Genomic DNA, 16,191 nt, shown 5'->3' on the forward strand with positions numbered 1-16,191 from the left:
AGATTTAAAAAATGTTCTTCTTTTTGAATTATAAAATGGCATCAAGATTATTTCCCATTAATAATATTTTTCGAAAGTTGCTGTGAAAAAATGTCAAAATTCTATTTTAGTTTTTAGTAATTAAAATTTCAAAAGAATATCTCCTAAATGCCCATTTCCATACTATAAAGTATATATAGTCTGTCAAAAAAGTAATGGGACACACAACAAGTTCACAGATTTTTATAATAATAATTCACTTAAATATACAAATGAAACCAAAACAAAGAAATAAATATTATTTTGATATATACAAATCATAATAAATCAAACAAAACTCTCATATTAATGCAATTATTGTCATCATTGAAAATAAAAGAAATCAAATAAAAAAACGTGCTCAAAAAAGTATTGGGACACTTCCCAATAAATAAAGAAACACAATACAAACTTAAAAGTTTATATCTTGATGGGTCACCTTTGCTTTTTATGACCTCTCTTTGGCATGGGTTGGACCAAATTTTTGAAAAATGATCCATAGAATTCGACCTTCAATTCGAGCAAATGTGTTCGTAACTCCTGTTTGTTGGAAATTTGATGTTCATATAGATTTTGCTGCAAATAAGCCTACGCAAGCTCAATGGGATTAAAGTCTGGACTTTGTGTAGGAGTCTTAATAATACTAGGACAATGGTAGAAGTTCCATTACTTGCAAATATCAGTGATGGGTCCTCTATGATTCTGGTCATTATCTTGGTACAATTTAAAATGTCTTGAGATTCCCAGATTTCTCGCACTTTGCTTCAAGTTTCGCTTGAGAATTGAAGATGGACATGTTTATTCATTGTACAACCAATAAAATGTAAGTTCCCGTCACCAGTGCTTGCCATACAACCCCTGACAGATTTCATTGCCCCCTCCATATTTGACAGTAGGTGGTAAATCTTTGGCATGCATAGCTGTATTTGTTTCCGCCAAACGTTTTGCTTGCCATCCGACCCGAAAATGTTATATTTGCTTTCATCAACAAAAATGGCATTTTTCCAAAATTCTTTTGGCTGCTTTACAAACATTTTAGCAAATGCCAACCTAGCTTGTCGATTTGCTTTGCTAATATAGAGCTTTCTTTGAGGTGCTCTACCGTGATATTTATGTTTCCTTAAAACACTTCTGATAGTTTCATGATTTACAGATTTTCCAAACTTACTTTTATATTGCAGAGTCAATTTTACTGCTCTAGTTTTTGGATTAAAGTGAACTTATTTCACAATCCACCTCTTTCCACATTCATTAAATACTTTTGAAGCCTTGATCTTTGCTTGTTTTTGAACACTATATATATTTTTTTTGAACCTGTGAATAATGTCAAAACAGACTTACTCAGTTGCAAAATATGTCCTATACAGCGAACTGATTTTCCATGCTTCCAATGACTTATTACAAGATTTCGCACATCAATCGATATATCTTTGTTTCTTGCCATTTTTTTCTATAAATTATCTTATCTATTGTAAATTTTATGTTTAAAATTATAGTATAAAATTGTGGTAGTAAAATCAATTCTATTAATATGCTGTATATTTATTGAATTTATCATTTCAAAAGTGTTCCAATACTTTTTTGACTCCAATTTGTCTTTGAATTATCTTTAAAAAGCTAGATCGAATTATAATTCTGAAATACCAATAAAATGTTCTTTACAAACTGTACACTAAATATTAAAATATTTCTTGATTGATTTTTTTTTAGTTTAATGTGAAAAATAATTTTATAAATAGCTTTGTAGTTATTCCAGCCAAGCGTCCCAGTACTTTTTTTAGTGACTGTATATATCGCATTTGGTAGCTCTAAGTCAAATGGATTCTGCTATAGAACTTCAAAATACATTAACATTGTTCTTTAATATTATTAGAGATAAGTAATGATTATAGCTCCAATAAGATATTTTGCAATTTATAAAAATTGCCTTTTTGTATTTGGCATTGTTATCTTCTGTTAAAAAGAAATAAATTTTCACTCAAATTGGCGAATCACCAAAACAATTCATATACCAAAAATGATTTAAATACTCTACTCACCTACTGTGGCGAATGATAGCCGCTTTAGGCAAGCCAGTTGTTCCAGATGTGTAAATATACATGAGTTTATCTGAAAGAATATACACTTGAATTAACTAGTGTGTATAAACTTCAATCCATATCTTCATTTTGACGCGGTCGTTGTGTAAATTTTATCAAATATAAAAATGAAATCTTGTTCGTTTTATTATAATTTTTTTTTTTGCAATCTTTACTATGCAACCATATGTATTGCATTCGACTTGTGTATGAGCCAATGCTTTATTTTAAAAAGGGGAGTTTGAAGGGACAAAAAAAATAAATTCCGCAACTAACCGGTTAAATGAAAAATTGAATTATATGGTATATCAGAAAGACTACGTCGAAAAGCATTAAAATTTAATTTAATCTTAATTAAAAATTTTAATTTAAAAGGCCTTTCCTTAGTAAACACCTGTTTCCTTACAAATAACCCTGTGTAATGTTTAGCCCAATATTCTCTATAAATAGACATTTTGACCAATCTTTGAATCAGGCAAGTCACATCATGCATGTGTCATTTCCAGACCGCGTTCAGCCAAATAACAGTATTTTGTATAAAACAATTTTTTGAATTACTGATATGTCTTATAGATTACTACATAACTCGAAATATAAATTTTATATGAAATATACAGAGGAATTGTATACCAAACTGTATCTATGAAATGTTTATTTATCTAGCTGTCTTTCGATTTATCCTTTATTAGAAAATGAAAGGATGGTGGTATATGTATATTTTTGATTCACAATTATAAGATAAAAAATTTAAAAGGATTAAGAACACCTGCTCTATATAAAAATGTATCAAATTTACTTGAATAAAGAATATAATTTCTAGAAGTGCATGTGCATATGTTTAGTAGCTATCAGTCCAGCGTTCTATCTTACAGTTAGCCATTTCGAACATATTTTTTTTTTCGAATCATGGAAGTCGCATCACGCACATATCATTTACAGATAGTATTTAACCAATTAAACTTTATCATGTCAAATATCAATTTTGAATCATACTGAAATGTTTAATATATCATAAAATAAATCGAAATACAAATTTTATACAAAATTTATAGAGGAATTGTCAGCGAAATCTATCTATGAAAGATTTATCTATATACTTAGCTTTCGACTGTTCTTTATTAAAAAATGTGTTTAGGATGTTGCATATATTATTTTCATTTTTAAAAATGGTACACAAAATTTCAAGAAGGCGAGAAAACCTGTTTTACATAAAAAGGTTTAGCTTAGTTTTGCTAACGTCCCTTTTAAAGGAAAAACAATATTAGGGCTTTTTGGGTACGGGTCTCGAAACTTTGAGCCGACCGCGGTCAGATGATCAGGGCGACAAATGAGTTGGCACCTCCTCTCTAAATTTCCGCACTACATGAACGAAAAGCATCTGGCCCTGACGGATTTAGTACGCACCGTTTACACGGCGGTTCTTCTAAGGAATTGGGTCTCGAAGCTGGAATCTTCCGATTCTGAAGTCGAGACTTTATCAGCAAGCCACCTTGGCCTTAGAAAAAAAAATGGGAATTTAAATTGTTTGAATAAACTAATTACCTTGAAAACCAACTTTGTGCTTTTGGGGATCAATGGGCTGTGAGGAGGCTTCTTCCAGAGCAGCATTTAAGGATTTCGCAGGGAATGGAACAATAATTTCTGATGAGGCTCCTTGTTCGGTGAAACAGTAAAAATCCATATTTTCGTTCTTTTTCAAAAAAGGCATTGCGTCATTCACCACTGAAAGACATTTAAAAAAATTATTTGCATTATAATTTTAATGTTATGAGAATAACATAGGGAAATAGGCGTGTATTCAGCAGATTCTATTGCCAGTGACGTTTGTCAACTCAAAAATGAGCAGTGCTGCGAAGAAAATAGTTTCTTCTAAACATAATAAATGATAGTTAGAATGATTCAAATACAGTTTCTGAAAAATCGCTTTTGCTCTTAATTAATCAAAATTGTTTACTTGCGAATTTCAGAACTGCATTTTTGAAATTTGTCTGTGAATGTGTTTTCGAAAAGTTGAGTTTTAGCTTAAGAAAAAGAATTTGCATTAAAGCAAGTCTGTGTTTATTGGGGCAGCAACAGCAACAGAAAAAGCGCGATGAAAAAGAAATAAAAACAATTCAACAGAGCGTAAGGCAATCTTGGGGACAGGAAAGAAATAAAGAAAAAAGTAAAGCATTAGAAATGGCCGAATGCCAAGTCAAAGCTACATAAATTTCAGCTCAGTCTTCAACAAAGTCCAGCAAGAGAAAGCTTATTTACTACCTTCCTAAATGCTCCTCTACAATACTCAACAAATGAATTTTAATATTTTCGAAAGATATTCAATTTGCAATCTATCCTATGCATTTCTGCCGGTTGATTCATCTTTCTGTAATTTTTCGCTATTATTTTCGCTCGCTTTCTCTGAAAATCTAATTCCCAAACGGATGAAAATAAACAAATGAAATTGAGAAAAAAGTTGTCACGTTAAGTTTCAGGGGTTCAGCAATTCTACAACCATAAAGGAAGACTCACTTCTGCCTTCCATAGATTTTAAATTTCATCTAAATATATATCTCCCAAGACATAGATTGCCCAAAAATATAAAACAAAAGACAATAAATTGATGTCTAATATTTTTCTTGTTCAATCCCCTGAAAACTAAAATATTTTTATTCATTTATTGCTCTACTTTATGTTTTTTCTTTCCTTTGTGGATATTTTAGGACAAAAAAGGCATTATATTGCATTTAATTTCGATTTTCATGTACATAAAATGCACCCGAAATTTTAATTTTGGAATCCATTATTTATCATGTAGAGGGAAATCGTAAGACAGGTGGTAAGATAAGTGGAGATATCTTGTAGAACATATTACATTGCAGTTGTTTGTCTTATCATCACTTCGTTTTTCAGGTAAAAAGAAAAAAAGGAATCACAAAAAAACTAAATCAGATGAGAAAAAAAAAGCCTAATATTACGCAGTGATCAAATTGCGACATAATCGAAACTTAATCACTGCCTTTGATTAATTTTTGAACCCAATTTCCTCAAACCAAAATATTTTTTCCATAATTCAAAGCAAAGACGATTTCCACAAATTCATTTTTAATTATTCACTAAGTGATTCAGTAATTGGAAAGCAAATGTGAGTGCACATTTTCGATAGTTTCATCTACTTACAAGGTTAATGATTGTTGCGCAATCTTTACATCTTTACATTTTTCTTCAATCTTTACATTTCTCCATAATATAGTATTCTTGAAAAAAGGCTGCGTTCATCAACAAGCAAACTACATAAACAGTCAGAAACATTTCATAAATTTTCTGAGAAATTTCTCCGAGTTTCGCCAAAAAAATCCACCGATTTTTGTTTGATTGTGTTTTATTCATCAATTTCCATCTTTTTGAATAGCATAAAATCGTATACCATGAAAAAAAAAGATTCGATCCTGGCTAGGAGATTGCTTACGCACAATATTGGCAGGTTAAGGCATTTCATCGACACAGGGCACTCTGTGAGATGCCGTTTTTAATAAACTATCAATTCAGTTTCACATATTGTTGTTGTTGTTTATAATGGCACTTGCCATGGACAAGCTCTCTGACGAAGTCAGCGATTTTAAGCCAAGGGAGCGTCTCTTGTTTTAGTAGCGCCAACTAGGGCCAAGAGTACGTCTCAGCTACTCACACATCACATTTGCTTGCACAACCCCTTCTCACAGGGGGGCACATCCACACATCTCACAGATAGAACAGATGAAGAACAACCATGCCAGAACCGGGACTCGAACCCAGAACACCCAAATCACAGGGAAGACGTGCTACCCCTATGCCAGGACGTCGGCAGTTTCACATATGAACATATATAATCAATATAACAACATATTATTTATTTATTTCGGTCACTTTGTAAAATTCATATGCTTTTATTTAATTCTTATGTATTATACCTGAGTGACATTAACATGGATATTCAATATTATTTTAGCAGATTCTCAGTTTTTATAAATGCTGTCATAACCAAATGAACTCAGTGAAACAGCTAAGATCCTAATCAACTACACATGAAAATAATATTATCCAAATATTTTATAATTAATAGAAATTTATTTTTTATTCATTTATTTCATAATTTGGCTAATAAAGTCTTTTAGGTTGACCTGTCTGCGGTCCCCAACAGTTAATTCTTCGTTGTCCGGAATTGATTTTTGTGATCCAATGAATCTTCCATCAGTGGAAAACAGAGTGAACGTATGAATGCATATCAATTCCATCATAATGACTTAATTTGAGTTTTAATTTTAAGACCAAATATAATTATATAACCAATTTTTTTTTTCAAATCTGTGATGATAGAAGATAATATATGTATTCGTCTGTCAGTCCATCTGTGACAAAAACTCCTCATAAAATTTGAAGCATAGCGACATGATATTTCCCCATTTTTTTTCTGGAGTGTCATTCAAATTCAACTACGCCCTTAAAACTTTTAGACTGCAAGATTAAATAGTGATTTTATATACAATTTTTTAAAATATTTGAGATAAAAGAGACAATATATGCATCTGTCACTCTGTCTGTCTGTGATAAAAACTCCACATAAATAGTGACGGATAACGACATGAAATATCCACATGTCTTTTTGAAGTGTCTTTCATGGTAAACAACGGCCTTAAAACTTTCAAAATTAATTGCTTTTTTTAAATAGTAACAAAAATTAAACCGAAATTCGTCGACCTTTCATTAGTAACTTCTGTAGTTATACCATACAAAATGATTTGTATACTATTTTCCGAAAGAAAATAACTATTTTAACTATCAGATAACGTTTCCATTAATTTAAATATTTTTTAAACTGATTTTAAGCGCAAATTGCAAAAATGCTTTCTATTTCTGGAATTCAATTGTAACCAAATTTATAGTTTCATCTAATCTTTTCCATTGACGTCTTTTTTAGCTCTGTTAAAGTTATAATCAAAATATTGCTTTCTTTGGACATTCCAGAAGCAGAACTCCAAGGCAGAATTTTTATTTCTGTTTTTATTTCGTAACATGCACCTTTGAATATTCACGCGCATAAGTCCTATGATGTTATTAAGAATATGGGATACTTCGTTTAATTTCCATTTGTTAAATTGTCCTAATCAGTGTATAAAATCATTAAATTTTTCTGGGTCCTGTTTCTACCGAAGTGAATGAACATAGGGAGATAATAAAGTTAAAGGTAGTAATTATTTATTTATTTGCTAAGAACACAGAAGAACAAAATAGGAAATGCTGGTAAATTCAAGTTCTGATTATAAAAACCACGAAGGAATTGATAATTACCAAACCGAGATGAAAAAACTGCTGCCCTCATTATAGTCATGGGAAGAGAGAAAGAGAAATAAAACCCTAAAGATTGCTAGGCCGGTGCCAGTTGATTTAAAATAAAGAGACTAAAAGTAGTGAAGAAAATTAACTACTAGCCAGATGCATTAGATCATCTGGATTAGATCATTAGATCAGATGCATTAGAGGGAGGGCAAACGAAGGTCAACAAAGGACGCTGCAGGGAAAAAATTTTTACTTATTAAATACTTAGAATGTGCTTAAAATGAATACAATTGAATATATTTAAGTATATTTATAACTATACTGAAAAGATTTTTAATGTATTCAATAAATTTTATACGTTATATATACTTAGACATGAAAATATTTTTTTTAATCCGGGCAACGCCTGATATATCAAATGGTAAACTATGAAATCAAAGAAAATAAGCAGCTAATTAATTGTTTTTCAAATTCTCACTAATACAAAACAGAAGAGATCAAGATAAAAAATATTAAAATGATATATGCAGTAGATATTTATCTGTAAAAAATGAATAAAATTAGGTTTCAAAGGTTTATAAGTTAGTTTATAAAAAAATAAATGAATAAATATTTGCGTTTCGACACACACAAAAAAACTTTCTACGTATTAAAAAAAATTGGAAGATATCCTAATCAATGTCATCCTCCTTTTCAACAAAGAATTATTCTTGAAAATAATTTCCCAGAACTTTGAAGATAAATATAAGTTCTAAAAAAACTACCGTTATAAAAATTATAACTTGCTAAATAAAATGGAGAAAAGTAAAGTGATTTATATTTATGTACCGACCATCTGCGAAACTGCGTCCAAATATAAGAGCTTTAGCATTTATGCAGGTTACTGAATGCCCCAGAGAGTCTCCTTTCAAATTTGTGTTGATTAATGCAGTTACGACGCCAATTTTGGCGAGTCCCAGCCAAATGCAGACAAATTCTGGACAGTTTTCCAACAGCAATGCAGCCTCGTCTCCTTTGGTGAATCCAATGGAGAGGAAATAATTTGCAATTTTGTTGCTGAGCTCATCAACCTGTAAAGAATAAAAAATATTTTTATTTTAATTTTAAAGTTGCATTTATCAATTGAAAATTGATATTATTTCTACTAATGATAAAAAAATATAGAGAATACCTACGTGTGTTCACGTCCTACAGGCCAGAATTAGACCTAAAGCTATTACTTTTAATAAATATACTTCGTAGAGTGAGAGTATGCACTTCATAGCTACTTTCTTCATTTTAATTAAAATTTTATTAATTTAAAAGTAATTAGTGTTTTTTTTTCAATAAAGTTTGAAAATATTATTCATCAAAAAAAGGATACATTCAAAATTTTAAATATTATATTTTGAATGTTATCAATTTATTTTTTGTTGAGTTTCTTTCGTGAATCTTGACAATTTTTTTTTAAATTCTTTTGTATTTTATTAATTTATTTGTCGTTGAGTTTCTTCCTGAATTGTGGCGATTTTTGAAAATTTCTTTTGCATAATTTTTAGCAATATACAAGATGTCTGGGTTAAAAATACCCAATAGTTATGACTTATTATGACGGAACGCTGCATTAGAATTTTAAAAAAATTATTCAAATAGATAGAACATCTTATTAAGTTTTAATATCATCGATGATGGGACGTACTTCCTTTGGGAAGGGTTGTACCGTGGCAGGTGATGGCCCTCAGGACTCAACCGCAGTTGCCGCCAGTGTTGCTGTTGCGGTGGTCCGGTCATTTAGTTTTCGTTATCCGTGTGCCTTTGGACGGGTCGGAGAGTCGGTGATAAGACTTATCACTCGAGATTAAAGTATTTTCTGAAATTTTATATTCAAAATAAACGTAGAGCATTCTGATATTATATTCTGAAACGTAGAGTTTAGAGGTATGAGACGCGGGAGGATAGAACCTGGGACCTTTTGGTTAGCAGTCCAGTAACGATCCGATTTTACCAAAACAGCTGTCCGGGTAGAAGCGCTGTTACTGGCTTATATGCAATTCACCACAGTACTCTCCCTCCAGTGAGTCGAAGGGGAGACGAACGATATTGCTGTTGAGTGGTGATGTATTTAGTAGTTATTAGCTGTTGTCTTAATGGGCCTGTACCCAGTTTGAATAGCGCCAAGCGTTATGGCGAGCGTTTTTTGTGGGTGCTAATGCGCCAAGTGTGTCTGGCAACTTTGGGTTGCTGCGCCAAGTGAGTCTGGCGCCTTTAGTTGCGGGTAGATGGCGCCACAACAGCGGTATGAAGGTTGAAGGTTCAGCGTCCGAGGTCACCAATTTAGAGGTAAGCGATGTGCGAGGATAGAACCTGGGACCTTTTGGTTAGCAGTCCAGTAACATTCCGATTTTACCAAAACAGCTGTCTGGGTAGAAGCGCTGTTACTGGCTTATATGCAATTCACCACAAGAGCATTCTATGATACAAAGTGGTGATATTAATTGACGAATAAAATTGGTAAAATCGGCACAGTTGTTGTGCTATGAATTCGTTTAAAGTCTTATTTGGCAGTATTACTCGGAAAAAAAAAGATTCGACCACAGTTAGGGGATTAAAACGTTTAGAGATTTCAAATAGAATAAAAATTGACGGAATTGGTACAATGATTGTGTGGGGGAATCCGTAAAGATCTTCTGCTCTTAAAAATTGAGGGAGAAAGGATTTCTGATCTTTGATAATGCGCCTAGGGATAATGAGATTCCGTATGAAGTAAATGCTGAAATGATAACGAACTGAAAATTGAGTATCGCTAAAACCTCTATAGTGTCTTTTTCCAATGAACAATAGTATGAAGTATATTTTTTATGATTTTACTCGAAAATGGAGGGATTTTCAAAGGGGAATGATTGATATTTGAGGATATATCTAAAGATAAACTTTCATGTAAAATAAACATCAGACCAGTGGTTGGGAATGGGTCATTAATTATTTGGTTTTTCTAATTATTTTAAATATATAGGTACTCGAACTAGAGTTATTTTAAAGAAAAAAAATTGAAGCACTAAAAAAGAACAATTACTAAAATCAGTGAAATACAATTAATACTCGTACTTGCATAACACATTAGATTTGAAAATTTCAGTGAAGCGAATATATTTATAATACGAGCATTAATTTTCCCTTTTATGATCTCTTAATTACAATGTGCAGAGTGTTTATAATTAAACTTACCCTATAAACAACATCCTACAACGCAAATGGATGAACGGATTGCCACGAAATTTGGAGTATAGACTATATATGAAATGCGCTCACGGAATTTCAGAAAAAAAATTTTAGTTCAAAAATGTCCACCAGAGGGCGCCTTTTCCGTAAAAACATTAAAATTTAACACAATAAACGACCAAAACGGAATACAGAAATAATATTAACAATCCAGAACAAGAATTATGAGTAATAAAATGTAAAACTGGGAAAAACTGTCAATTCTAATTTAAAAGAATGTCGAGATTTGCATGTTTCCGAAGAAGAAGAAGCTTTATGCAAAACAGGTTAGGATAAGAAACGCTTGTAGTTGTTGTCATGTTTTATGTCTATTTTTTCAGCTGTAATGATGACGGTATCTTGTTTCGATGTTGTTGTGACATTGAATGGCTTAAAGAACTCCATAACGCTTCAAGTGCGAAGCATCACAATTGATCAGTTACGATCTGCTGTTGAACATACTGTTCACCGACTTGAAATTTAGCAGGTGAATGAGGGTAGTCACATGAAGCATCTTTCCCTTCATCGTCCTGAACAAGATTAACAACTGCTCCTCTTGTGCAATTTCGTCCTAATCTGTTCTTGTTTCTGCAAACTGAACTGTTTTTCTCAAACAGCGTACTGTTATTTTTTCTTTACCTTTACTTAATATGGTTCAATGTAAAAGCGATCAGAAACTAGTCAATAAATGTTAATATTGTTTCTACATTCCATTTTGGTCGTTTATTGTGTTAAAATTAATGTTTTTCCGGAAAAGGCTTCCTCTAGTGGACATTTTGGAACTTTTTTTTTTTTCGAAATTCCTTGAGCGCATCTCGTGTATAGTCTGTATACCAAATTCCGCTGTAATCCGTTCACCAGGTTGCGTTGTATGATGCTGTTTATAGAAGTTTAATTATAACCACCCTGTACATAAAAGGAACGACGACATCACATTTTATCAGATACAACCAAATTAATTTCAACTTTTCAATATAACAACAAAATTTATTAGACAGATCTTAATTAAGATATAAAATTCACAACGAAATTTCTTTCCCTTATTGTGTAAATATTACACATCTTTCATTTCGGTACTTGCTTTATTTTTACGGCTCTCTTTTTTTTTTTTTGCGATTTTCTGATTATTATTAGAATGCAAAGATAATGGGTTTTCTTGACGATTTTCACATTCGCCAAGATCTATTATACAGAAATTGACAAGTTAGTTACATATTCGGGGGTATTTGGCGATTTTTATATTGCATCATGATGGCCAACATAATGGGTCTAGTTCTGGATTTTTGATTACGCCAAGATCGCCAAGATAATAGTTTCACTTAGCAGTTTTTGGATTACACCAAGATCGCATGCCAAGTTGAGCCTCTTGCGATATAACAAAAAAGCCGCAAAAACAAAAAAGTAATATTTTTTATTACACAATATATAATCAATATAAAACCATCAATCTATTATTAATATTTACCATCTGAAAAGTCCACTTCTCATCTTGGAAAATGAAGAGAGTCCTGTGTTTGTACTTTTCGTTTGTACAATTCTGTCGGAAGTGATCGAGCGCTGTTTTATCGAAGATGTGGCATTTTTTACAGAAGTACAGTATCTTGAAATAGAGATATGCCCCTCTGTGGAAAATAATTAGAAATTAATTTATAAAAATATTATTATATATTTTAATTTTAAACTTATATAAGAAAAAATATCCGAAACAGAGATTTTTATTAATCTTAAATATACTCTGTTTATTAATGCGTAAATGTTTTCACTCTGTAAATGTTTTAAAACAGTAAAAGAAATATATATTATATATTATATACTCTAATACTTTTGTCATCACTTTCAAATGAAATAAGATAAAGAATGGTATTAATGTAAGAATGATGTTCAAATGATCGATTTACAAAAAATAATAAACTCAAGACTACTGAAAATGTAAAATTAAATGTAAATAATTTATTTGTATCAATTTCGCCTCTAAACAGCTTCATTCGCGCAATATTTTCTTGAAATAAAAACAAAACTCTGCTATCGAAATTCTACAAAAATAAGAATTCAAATAGTTTACTTAATAAATCTACGAAATAAATAGTTTAATTAATAAATCTACGAAATAAATAGTTTACTAAATAAATCTACAAAAATAATAATTTAAATAGTTTACTAAATAAATCTACAAAAATAATAATTTAAATAGTTTACTTAATAAATCTACAAAAATAATAATTTAAATAGTTTACTTAATAAATCTACGAAATAAATAATTTAATTAATAAATCTACGAAATAAATAGTTTACTAAATAAATCTACAAAAATAAGAATTTAAATAGTTTACTTAATAAATCTACGAAATAAATAGTTTACTTAATAAATCTACGAAATAAATAGTTTACTAAATAAATCTACGATAATAAGAATTTAAATAGTTTACTTAATAAAGCAATGCTGCGCAATATTTAGATTCAAATACATATACTGCACAGCTCATAAATTAACTTTTGTTTATAAGATACAAAGTGCTTTTTCTCACATCAGATGGCGCTTTCTTTTAATCCTTATTTGAAGTTTTAATATAAGAGATAAAGATCGCCTCTATTCCCTTTCCAAAATTAGACCTTATCAGATCCTAAATGACACCCCGCCCAGCTTATATGAGTGGCCATCGGCATGACAAGTTGGATATTATCATTCCAAGCAACATCCCCTACCATCAGAAGAAATGACCCACTGGGATTTGGTCAATGCAATAACACCACCATCAATGCAACTCTAACACTACCACTATCTATCTATCTATCCACTACCACTGAAGCGAGAACCCGCTTACTTGTCTAGTGAGTTTCACACTACAAAAATGCCACATCTTAAGAGAATTTGAATTATTATTATTACTTTCATGATATTAATTGCTGCTAAGTGTGATCGCGGAAATGCTAATCCTTATGAAAGTGGGGAGTAATTGTTCACAGAGACAAAACATCAAATGGAATAACAATGCAATTCGTTTTGATGCAGACAAGACAAGCTTTGCTTTAAAATATAAACCGGAGATAAAAATTATCTGTTCCCTTATATCAAGCTTTCATTTATTAACATAGGAAAATGTTATTGAATAAGCATTTTTAAAATTAATTACAGTAAATAAGGAATTTTCAAATTAAAAATCATTCATTTTTTATTTTAAAGAACCGTTTCGTAAGTAGCGATAAAATGGTAATTGTTCGTAGAGATAAATTATCAATGAATTATCAGTACAATTAGTAGTGTGACAATAATAGTAATCACTGTTTCAAAGTCATGATGTTGTGAACAGGAAGTAAAAATAATACGACTTTTTATACAATGCTATCATCTCTTAATATAATAAAATATTGCTGAATCAGCTTCCTCGAAAGTGACACAAATAACAGTAAATAAGGAGTCTTCATATTAAATAATTAATCATTTTTCATTTTGCAGAATAGTCTCTTGCGTGTATATCTTTCGAAAGAAAAGGTAATTGTTCGTTGGGATGAACTCAAAGGAAAAGGTAATTTTTCATTGAGACGAATTGTTAAACAAATTATCAGTGTGTTTAGTTTGTGGCAGTTCAGAATAAAGTTGCTTCAGAATCGTGGTATTGTAAACAGGTAGTAAAAACATGTGACTTTTTACACAAGGCTTTTATCTCTTTATGCAATAAATTGTTTTTGATTGGGTATTCTTCTAAATTTACATTAATCGCAGTAATTAAAGAGTCTGTAAATTAAATAATTATTAATTTATTTTTAAATATCTCGTACGTGATTTTTTTAGGAAGAAAAGTTAATCATGAGTACAAATAAAATATCAAATACTGTTTATTTTGTGACAGCATTCCTTCAAGTTATTAAGTGAAGTAAAAAAAATGTATCGCTTTATCTTAAGCTTTCATCTCAAAATAAGATAAAATGTTGTTGAATAAGATTTTTCCGAATCGATATAAAGAGCAATAATGAATTATCTAAATCGGAGCTATTAATTTTTGTTTTGAGATACAGCTTCGTAAATACATCTGTAGGATGATAAAGTAATTGTTCATAAAACAAAACGGAAGCGGTCTCGATCTTCACAAAGCATCACACAATAGTTATGAAATAATTTACTTTTGGCGCGAGTTTAGGAATTTTACTGAATCCATCGCGCCATTCTTGGCGAGTTATTTGGCGATTAATCCCTGGCATGCGGTTAATAGTTTTCGAAAATTGAATGTTTGTTTTAAACACGTTTTCCTCAACCGATTGAAACAAAGTTTTGACTCAAAATTGCATTTACAAATTAAAATCCTATACTAAATGATGTCTTTATGTCATTGGGTTTTTGAATGATCGCGTTTACATGTTTCTGAAAGTACAGAACGTACAGAATCAACCAGTAGTTGTATTTGACTCAAAATAGGAATGTACACTACAGATGTTAATCTGTGTATAGAATCTTATTTATCTAAATCTCTCCGTTTTGTACTTATCGTGTTAACTTATATTCGAACAGCCGGAAAGAAGAAGTTCATCTGACCATATTTTACTCAAAATTTTATAGAAATCCGCAAATTTAGTGTAAAGACCATATGCTAAATTTCAACCATTTAGCTCAAAGCAGTTTTTAGTTATCTTTGTCGTAAATTTACGGGCATTTTTTAAATATGTGTTTTTTTTATCTTAGGAAGGTATATAACATGGAGATTTATCGAAATCTCGAGTTGGAATTCTTTAACGATTACTATATATATATATATATATATTGTTTTGATTATTTACAAGAAGGCGCAGCGCGGCACAAAAGCAGAAGCAAACAAGGAACGAAACAAATAATCACTCGTCTTATATAATATGGGATTTCCAGCCACGTGCCGATAGAATACATATGTTGACCTTTCACAAGGGCAACGGAAGTATCACTTTCATTTGATACGTAGTACTGATGGCGCATTAGTTTTACAGAGGAATTAATTTAACCGAAAGTGGAATTGGATCACGAAATAAGAGACTATTTTTAGAATGAAGTTACTATGGGCTAAATTAAGATAAAATCTTGGAAATTAATTAAATTGAAATTAGAATTAAAATATAATTACATATATATATATATATATATATATATATATATATATATACAATCTCTTATATCTTTTATTAAAATTTTACTAAACTTTGCTTCTTCTAACTTAACTTTAACAACAATAAATAAAAAATTAGATAAATGATTTTTCATATTTTTTTTCTAGAGTGTAGGCTCTTTTATGCATAGTTTTAAAATATAAAAAAGTTTATACTGCTTTTTCCACATGTATTTTTCCATAGGAAAATGTCATTTTTTTTTTTCTTCATAATAATCAACATATATTAACACGCACGTGGTATTAAATCCTCCTTCCTATTCAAAGAAACGAATATCCGATAAGAAAGAGAGATAAAACTAAGAATTCATAACAATGGGTGTTATCTAATCTGGAAATGATTTACTTGCGCTTCCGAAAGGAAATAGTATCAATGAATTCATGAAAACAATATCGTTTAGCTATTTTAAGAATCGAGCAAACATTTGTAAAGA

The 16,191-nt window shown here is 30.7% G+C and overlaps 1 protein-coding gene across 1 annotated transcript in view; it reads right to left on the bottom strand.

The window, feature by feature from the left end:
* The window catches only part of LOC129981096 (long-chain fatty acid transport protein 1-like), a 46,829-nt gene that overhangs the window by 19,421 nt on the left and 11,217 nt on the right, over window positions 1-16,191 (bottom strand). Inside the window, exons 2-5 of the mRNA XM_056091758.1 lie at window positions 12,094-12,250; window positions 8,224-8,461; window positions 3,639-3,818; window positions 2,058-2,127 (exon numbers count right to left, since the gene is read on the bottom strand). Coding sequence (XP_055947733.1) covers window positions 2,058-2,127; window positions 3,639-3,818; window positions 8,224-8,461; window positions 12,094-12,250 — 645 coding nt within the window. The remainder of the gene's footprint in view (window positions 1-2,057; window positions 2,128-3,638; window positions 3,819-8,223; window positions 8,462-12,093; window positions 12,251-16,191) is intronic.

This window comes from Argiope bruennichi, chromosome 8 (assembly GCF_947563725.1).
Source record: "Argiope bruennichi chromosome 8, qqArgBrue1.1, whole genome shotgun sequence".
Classification (NCBI taxonomy): domain Eukaryota; kingdom Metazoa; phylum Arthropoda; class Arachnida; order Araneae; family Araneidae; genus Argiope; species Argiope bruennichi.